This window comes from Gavialis gangeticus, unplaced genomic scaffold (genome assembly GCF_001723915.1).
Source record: "Gavialis gangeticus isolate Ggan-Ray unplaced genomic scaffold, GavGan_comp1, whole genome shotgun sequence".
NCBI lineage: Eukaryota > Metazoa > Chordata > Crocodylia > Gavialidae > Gavialis > Gavialis gangeticus.
Genome location: NW_017728959.1, coordinates 1,920,361 through 1,929,697, shown reverse-complemented (window position 1 = coordinate 1,929,697; position 9,337 = coordinate 1,920,361). Strand labels below are relative to the sequence as shown.

The following is a 9,337-nucleotide window of genomic DNA, read 5'->3' as shown; positions in this document are numbered from 1 at the left end:
GGGGGGGGGGCACCATGCTCAGTCCACAAATATGGTGGGTAGCCCTGTGATCTGCTCACAAAATTGGTTGGCCACCTCCACAAATTTGGTAGACCCCTAGATATGTGCCATGCCATGTGCTGTTGACCTACAAAACTCTCCCCTCCCCATATTAGGAGAACATTCACTGCATGGTACGACACATCTTGGCACATGGAATGTTGTCACATTTATACATATCCTGGAAGAGGGGAGGATGCTATGGGCCAGAAGAGTTTGGTCCTAACACCCAACCTGCACTCCCAACATAGCTCAGAAGCTGTCACTTTTACAAATCGGGACAAACTTCAGCAACCAGCCTCCATCACCCAGCAGGGAAACTCCTGGTGTGAGATGTAGAGCTTATTTATTCCAAAGACTAATATGGCTGGGTCCTCTCTCACAGAGACCCACAGGCAAGGTTATGAATTCATTCTCCGCTAAATTAGCTGCTGGACAGGCTGCATCCCTAGCCTGACAACTTAAGTCTTTATACCAGTATGGGAAGAGTAAATGTCCTGTTTCTGCAGCTGGGCTTTTATTGTCACTTGGGTAGAAGAAAAGTTTTTTTTAAATACCCTGGACTCTCATTTAATTTTAACACTTCAGTTTGGATTCTTGGGTATAGAAGGCTCATGCTTATGTCTGAGGGTGCCTCTGAGGCCAATTCTGACTTTATATATGAGTTCTGCTCTGTAATTAGGTCTACTGAAGAACTGATGCCATTGCCTGACAGTTACTGCTCACAAGTCACTCCTCTTGAATTATGAATTATTATTCCTGTCATTTATATGCATGGCACTACTAAACCATTTCTAGTTCTCCAGTGACATAGGAGGCCTGGTTTACAGGTATGTGTAGGGAAGGAATGACTGAACTGTCACTGGGAAGTGATGATAACCCCTTTGTAACTAGGGGTCAATAAAGGAGTTACGGTCACTTTATGGTGCTGTAGGCAGTAACTTGCACAAGACTGGATTACTACTAGCCAAGGCAGGTAGTGAGGACATCAGCCCAACTATACAGGCAGGGAGAAAGAAGAATATTAGCAAGCAGCACACAGAATCTGCTTCCGCACTGATCAACATCATAAAAATGAACGACTGGCAGCTGGACAAGATGTAAATCCAATGAGTGGCACTTGTCAAGGGATAAAGCTGAACCCCAGGGAAGACACTTTTATGTCTCTGCCTGTGGTCTGTTAACTTAAGCATGCAAATGTCAGGCTGCATGTGCGCTTGCGCATGCACTCTGACAATGAAGAAGCAATTTTCATTTCCCTCTTTTCTGAATTTGTAAACCTTCCTGTTTGAGTCATTTTAGCCACAGTTATCTCACATCACCCATTTTCCTCTTGCCACCCTGTGCAAGCAGTGGTGTTTGTGTGGGTGAGGTCATGGCTCAGCTCCCAATAGCCCTTCTTCTTTCTTACATAGTGAATGTTATACCCCGTACAGTATCCAGGTGCATCTGTGGTGACAGACCATCTTATTCCATTAGCAGCAATTACTGAATCCATCTCAGTGCCACAGAGGAAACAGTTAAGCTAACTGCACTCCTTTATAGCAAATCTGTCAAAAGAAATGAGTTTGAATAATGAAAGTCACTTTTCAGACCAAGCCTGACACAGACCTGCCTCTGCCCCTAAAGCCTACTGCTCCCTAGTTGCTGTATGTGGACTAGTTTCATTCTCCTGTCAGCTTTGCTTCATATTCCAAATCAATCACAGAGGACTAAATGGTGTTAGCTTGATCAGCACCTGCATACTTCTACCCCTTGGGTTTTTCCTCTGAAATTTCTCAGCCACATTAGCTCATATACCATCAATGGAACCTGCACTATCTCAGAAGGCTCTAACAGAGGAAATCTTAAGGATATTAAGGAACTTTATTTGGGAATAGAACATATTTTTGTCAGCGAGAAGGGAATCTTCTAAAGGGAAGTTTAGGTTGGATATTAGGAAAAACTTCCACACAAGCAGGGTATTAAAGCACTAGAACAGGTTGCCTAGAGAGGTTGTGGAATCTCCATCCTTGGGGGTGTTTTAAGACCCAGCTAGACAAAGCCTCAGCTGGGATGATCTAGTTGGGGATGGTCCTGCTTTAAGCAGGGGATTGATCTAGATGACCTCCTGAGGTCCCTCCCAGCCTTAATTTTCTATGACTTCTTTCTAAACCAGGCACTTTCTCAAAAGGGCCAAACACAATCAATACTGTTTGCTACATGACTTTTGATAATCCCATTTGCAGAACATGCATCACTGTAGATTGAGGGTGCTGTGGGGCAAGGGTGGGTCATGGTGAACTGTTTGTCTCTCAGTCCATGGGTCCCAATCCTGCCATAATAGCCATAAAGGGCTGGGGGAACATTTATGCCAATGTAAAAACTTACTGCCTTCAATAATGGTTCAATGCAAATACAATTCCTTCAAAAGACCCATAATTAAAGCCAACAGACTTGTAGAATTGGGGTTTTACTTGATTTCCACTACAGACAAGAATGCTCAGCAGCAATACGTTTAGAGTATATTGGTGCAGTTCCTTTGGTGTAGGAGATAGACTTCTACTTCCGGAGATTCTGAATTATCTGAAATCTGCTGTTAAACCTTTTTGTAGCTAACTCTTTACTGGGAGAAATAAACACACAAAATGAACGAAAAACCACTTAATGTCTCCAGTGAGACAGAGAGAGAGCCTGACGCACAAGAACATCCAACCATTGTAAACACCAGCCCTGATGCACTGAAAATGATCAAAAAAACCATGAGAAACCTGTACAAAATAGAATCTGCCATCCAGATACTGATTCAGAGTGAACTGGTACCTTTACCAACTTGTTCAAAAGCACATGGTCCACACGTTACACTGAATCATAACCAACTCCCTCTCCTACAGGGTGGGGCATGGATCCACAGAATAAGAACTGGCATTTTACAGTCATTTGTCAGCCAATTGTTGCCAATTGCATTGGGAAGCAAAGTTAAAGCTGGGTGGACAATAAATGAAGAAACAGATGTAATGGCAACTGGTCTTCTGAACTGTTAGAATATAGTCTGCTCATTGTTTGGGGGGTTTCAAGAAGTGCAGAGTTTTTATGAATCCATACAATACAGGGAACCCCTGCTTATCGCTCTGAATTGGTTCCTGAAAAACCAAGCATTAAGTGAAATGGGGGGTAAGTGAAACCAAAAGTTTGACAATCCAAGATGGTGACCGCAAGTTTTTTTAATAACCCAAGATGGCGACAGAGTGTTATAATGAAACTCGCTGAGCATTGAGTGAAATCAGGTATCAATTTAAAATGAGCATTATAGTGAAATAGTGCTAAGTGAAACTGCGTTAAGCAGGGGTTGCCTGTATTTTTTATGGGCTGGGCTCCATTGAAACTAATTCTCACTGGTCCTTCTCGATTACAGGTCTTGTTTCTAAACTTTGTGTACTGCCCCATTTATTTAAAATGTGCTCCTACCGCTTAATCTGGGGGTTTTTTTTACAAGCTCTGAGGAAGTGAATTCCTACTGTTTTGTTTTTTTACAGATTTCATAAAGCCACCTTGGAAGACTTCCCTTGCCCAAACTATCAAATCCATGGGAAGTGTTTCTGATGGCTTGCTGCTTAAGTTGTGGGTTTAACAGACAGTGCACAACAAAAGTAAAGCAGAAAAGACCTCTCCACAAAGATTTTAACACTCTGCATTTCCCCAATTTCCTGTGGTGCCATGCACAAACACACCCCATATTCCTCCCTCAGTTTCTATGATGTCTCTGCTATGTAGAAGGTAGGATACATTTTCATCATATCGACTACCCAAAGTGTGTGCATACCCCCACCGCTCAGCATACCCAAAGCCCTCCTTTTTCCCTGGGGTGTGCAAACGCAGGCTTCCTCCACACATCTTGGTGACCCGCCAACTCTCCATCTCCTGCCTCGCTGCATTCCCCTTTACTTACTTGCTACCCCACCATCTCAACTTTGCCCTAAAAGTGGGAGTCACAAGGTGGTCAGTTTCTGTAACTATAAGTGTTTTTCTTTATAAATCCAAGCCACCACTCATTCTCTTATTAGCCTCCTTTATTCTGAGTCCCTCTTCTCAGCAACCCAGAGAGGTTTGCCTTTAATAGGCTAAACAAGTCCAGCAAGACAAGGAGTAGAAGGTAAAATACAGATCTGGTTTCAAAACACTACTGACAAAGTTCTGTTCTATTTTCACCCACCTCCTGAGAAAGTACACCCCTCTCTCCTGCAGCATTTCAGAGGCTCAGCTCCCCTTGGGAGGCTGATAACGAAGCATCAACTCCATCCTGAATCTGCCACTTTGTAATAAAGGCTTATGCTGAATACAGCTTGTGCAGAGACATGCTCTGGGTAGCCTTTGGGTAGGCAGAGAGCTGAAAAGAAATGCTACTAGCTGCCTAGCCCCAACCAGGCTCCAGCCACTGCTCCACTGACACTGTCAGAGGTCTGCTGTTCTCACTTGACTAGATGGAAGGATCCCAACTACTGTCTCCTACCATGAGTAGCAGTTCATTTACAGAGGCAATTCCCCAAAGGCAACTCACCCACATCCTGCTCATGTCAATCAGCTCATTCTTGTACCTCAGAGAGTCTTTTAGGACCTGGAAGGGAAATGGAGAAGAGGCAGTCAGAGGGCAAAGAGAGAGACAGAGCTTGCTAGCAAGCCAGCCACACTGCCAGGCTTCTAGCATCACAGAGAAAAGCTTTACTTTGTGAGAAGAGTTTGATTTAGCACCAAGAGCACGAAATAAGAAACAGCACCTCTGGGTTCTACTCCCAGCTCTGTTCCTGAGCAAGCTACAGCATGTGCATGCCTTAATTTCCCTATCCATGCAACAGAAGCAACAATCCACCTCCCAGCTCACACAGATTGAGGTCTTGTCTATACTTGGAAATTTACAGAGATAGATGTTTTGGAATAACTTCCTGTGAAGATGTTCTCTTTCCAGAATCACAGGCAACTTTTATTCTGGAATAAGGGCATGAACAAATGAATAAATTACAGTAAATTAGAACAGAGCTGGGACCTGCCATGGAGCAGCCGATGCAGAGCTTATTCTGTGGATTAGGTGCTTAAATGTGATCCTATTCCATCCTGTGTGAGCCCCTGAAAATCTTATTATTTCATCTACTTTTGTAATACCAGGTCCTCTTAGCCTTCAGTCTAAGTCACAAAAAGCAGCATGGTGGAGGAGCACCCACTGAACTTTTGTTAAGTTTTTCAGGGGATCAAGGTGGGTGGAACAGAATTACACTTAGGCACCTAACAGGCAGAATAAAATCTGGCCTCTTGTGGCTGGGTGCCCATAATTACCCTGCAGGAAGTAAAACCTAAACTAAGGCAAGTTAACTTTCAATAAAACAAGGGTTTTGATTCCACTGTGGTATGAAAGCAAGCACATGGACAGTCAACATGCATCAGTTCTTCCACGGTAAGTCCCTGCCCCCTTCACATTCCCTGATGTTTGCCTGCCACACAGAGTATCCATGGAGAGAGTTATTTTGGAATAGCTATTTTCATAAATCTCCAAGTGCAGGCAAGCCCTGAGAAGGCTTAATTTGTTCATGTCTGGAAAGTGCCTGAGATTCTGTGAAAGAAGATGGAGAAAGGCAAAGAATTAGTGTTCTTGAAGTGCATGTGTCTATGCAGTGGGCTTCCCTAGCATCTAGCAAAGAGGAGATGGGAACCACAGCAAGCAGAGGACTGGCTGAAGGATAAGGCATGCTGACGAACGCAAGATTAGTCACTGGGGAAGAACTGTTTCTGTTTCCAGGTCTCAGCTCTAGGTTGGGAGAGACAAGTGATGGATTAAACACTTCTATTGTCTTGTGCAAAGTGTTAAACAAAAAAAGTATACATCTTTCCCTTGATCAGCTAAAGACCTGGGCCTGAGGAGACACCAAGGAGTGGGTGGAGGCCATTGTTGGCATGGATTTATGACCCAGATACTTTGTTTTGGGCAGACCCAAACCATCAGACTGACCACAACCCCTCCACTCGATAACAGGGGAATTTTATTGATGTACAGTGATAGCAGATAAGAATAATGCAAACAATTCTATAGCTACCAGTCCTAGAGCTGTCACAGGGTGAAAGTATATGAGCTTCACCCTGAGGTTCTTTCTTGAATGCCAGATGTCAGCAGCTTGGGGGTCAAAGACTTAGGCAACACAGTAGGGTGGGTGAGATGGGCTGGTGGTATGCCCTCTGGCCATGTTGGCCTTGGGTTCCCCTCTCAGGGGCCCTCTGCTGCTCTGAAATCACTTCTTTTGTATTCTTTCTCTCCCTCTGATGACTCGTTATTTCCAGGCATCGTTGATTGGTCCGTCTCCCTGTGGTCATCATACTGTCAACATTCTGTCCTGTCAGCATATTCCTTTGTTTCACAAACCAAACACATGCACACATCCTAATCTGGTTCTGTCCACTATCCTCCTAACTTTGTCAGTTCCCCCAAAATCAGAAACCCCAAAGCACTACAGTTGGGTACTGTGACCGGGCCAACACAGCAGAGTCCGTTATCTCTGTTACGGTACAGTGTTCATGTTATGGAATAGTGTGGTACATATCTTCAAATTCCCAGCCTATGTGTCTGCTTGCTGTTTGCCTGTGTCAAACACAGTGGGCCCCGAAGAAGACTCTGCCATAAAAAGGCTTTTAAAAATCAATTAACCCTTGTCATTACCCTGGACCATTGTTCTGATGCAATATCTACTTTACGTATAAGCCAGTTCCCAAAAGCAAACCTCTAAATATTAGGGGTGCACTGACAGAGATTTTGGGGGCCGATACCAATAGCTGATATTTAAAGAGGCATATTGGCCGATACCAATCCAATATGTGATACAGCTGCCTCCAAGTGCTAAGTCCGGTGTGGTGGAAGGGGATGGGGAAGGGAAAGGGCTCTTCTCGCTGAAGGCTGGATTCGGAGCAGGCTCTGGCGGCACTGCTGCAGCTACCCCAAATTTCACCACAGCTCTGCTCCCAGCCCCGTGCCGCTGCCTGGTGCAGCTGTGGCTTTTCTTGGCACTTGGGTGGAAGTGGGGCGTACAGCCGGGGCTGTGTTGGGCAGCAGGCAGTGGTGTGGGGCTGGGATTGGAACTGTGGCGAAATGTGGGGTGGTAGCAGCCTCCTCCCAGGGTCACGGAAGCCCGCTCTGAGCACACGACCCCCTGCCTCCACCCTCCCCCATGAGTTGCAACTCTGTCCCATGCCCCACTCCCCAAGCTGTGCAGCGCATGCCCCCTCTCTCACCACAGGGGGTGTTGATCTGTCTCCCCACGCCCCTTCCCTACCCCCTCCCCTTCTGACTTACCAGCTGGAGGCAGCTCTCCATGCTGCCAGTTCTGCTCCATGTTGTGCTGCGGCTGTGTGCAGCACGGGCATTTATCGTCCAAATTACTGGCCCCATAGGGCTGATATCCCACATAGACAATTTTCTTCATATTGGTACTGATTTGATATTGGACCGATGTATCAGTGCAACTCTACTAAATACCATTTTCTAGCCATCAGCCATTGTTAGGGCAGTAATACTGGCACTTAACAGCTTTTTCAAAATAGGATAGGAAAGGTGTAAAATGTGTGTGGTGTATAGGAGTTCAGAAGGCCCAGGATGGGGAATGGAAACAATAAAACAGGGCTTATTCTCCTTCCCCAAACCTGCCCATTTCTCCCTCTTTTTGATAAATACAGAATTACAGCCTCAAGTGATCAAAAATCCTAAAGCTGGTTTAAAATCCTGAAGTAAAAAAAAAACAGGTAAACTAAAATTTAGGTCTTTTATGAGCTTTCCTGATCTTTTATTCTTTCTTTTCAGATTCTCAACAAATATTCCACTCAAAAAGGCTAAGACTATCACATCTCTGGAGCTGAGACTTTAGAAAAAACATCAAGTATTACTAGACATGATCTACAAGAACTGGCAACACTATGATTGCCCTGCAAGGTCATCCTCTTCCTCACCTGTGATAATGGCTGAAAGTATGTCAGAAGCAGTCTTAGTATTCCTGCTTCCTACAGTGGTAGAAAGTGGACTTACATTTGGGTGTCCATCGCGGAGGAGCTTGTGGAACACGTGGCAGAATTTCCAACAGAGTACAGCATTGCTGGAGAGGGGCAGCCGATTGACAACGCACCAGAAGGTCTGAGCTCCTTTCTCATGGTGAGTTCCCAGGATGCATGGTGAAAGACAGTGCTAAGAAAAATCCAGTCCATATAATTCAGAGTGCACAGTACATAAAAGTGAGCTTACTTGGCAAAGACACTGCTCTGTTAATATTCTAAACCCCAAAGTCCTTAGCAAGCCTTGCAGTGAACAGTCAAGAACTCCCTGCTAGGATATTTACAGCCAGGCACTGAGAAGGCTGTGTGTCAGCAATATGGCAACAGGGACCTGGAGTATACATGACTTGTCTGGTGGGGGAAAAAAAGGCAGCTGAATCTTTTCAAGCCACCACCTGGGACGTGCCTCCAAACCCAGTGCAACTGGTGAAGCCTCTGAAATCTGCAACTGCTCCTTTCTTTTGGCAATTTTCTCCCTCCTGTCATCATTGTAGTTGTCCAGAAACTCAATCCCCTTCCTTGCATCTGCCATTTATTCATTTCATCTCTCATCAGTTGAGCATGGCAAAGGCATCTTGTTGGCACGCCTTGGTGTGGACAGCAGAGAAGGAGAAGGGGGCTGAGGCTGTGCTGCCAAAACAAGGATTGGGCCCCTTGCAGCTCCCTGCCATCTTCCCCTGGCATGCCAACATCTTACAAGTCAAGGCTGCAGATGTTTTTGGCACTCTGCCAAAAAATGTTGCTAACCCCCGCTCTATATGGAATAGTCCCCAAAGGAACTACATGACACTTCATCACTAAGTTTCATAATTTCATAGTTGGTAGGGTCGGAAGGGACCTGAGCAGATCATCGAGCCTGACCCCCTGCCATGGGCAAGAAAGAATGCAGGGGTCAATTATATGCTGGAGGTTGCATATAGGTTATGCAACTATTTGCTAGACAACAAAAGAATGCTGGGGAGTAGTGTTCCTTGGCACTGCTCCTGGCTTGGGGAAGAAAGGCTGTTCAGTAGTTGGAACTACTAAACACTAGCAGTGACTGCAGACAGGGTAGCCAAGCACACAGATTGGGCACAGTGGGAACATCTACATGTGCAATTAATGTGAAGGGATAAACTCCAGAGCTGCTTAAACCACAGTACACTGCTCCTAGGCATAGCATTCACATGTGTGCCCAGAACAGCACTTTGATCTGAGGTGGAGCAGGCCTGGACTGGCAGCAGGTTCGGGGGGGGGGGGG

General features: G+C 45.4%; 1 protein-coding gene across 4 annotated transcripts in view; it reads right to left on the bottom strand.

Moving 5' to 3' along the window:
• HIP1 (huntingtin interacting protein 1) overlaps window positions 1-9,337 on the bottom strand; it is a 205,368-nt gene that overhangs the window by 87,870 nt on the left and 108,161 nt on the right. For all 4 annotated transcript variants that reach the window (XM_019508843.1, XM_019508920.1, XM_019509085.1 and 1 more), the window contains exons 3-4: window positions 8,075-8,217; window positions 4,577-4,633 (exon numbers count right to left, since the gene is read on the bottom strand). In XM_019508843.1, coding sequence (XP_019364388.1) covers window positions 4,577-4,633; window positions 8,075-8,217 — 200 coding nt within the window. The remainder of the gene's footprint in view (window positions 1-4,576; window positions 4,634-8,074; window positions 8,218-9,337) is intronic.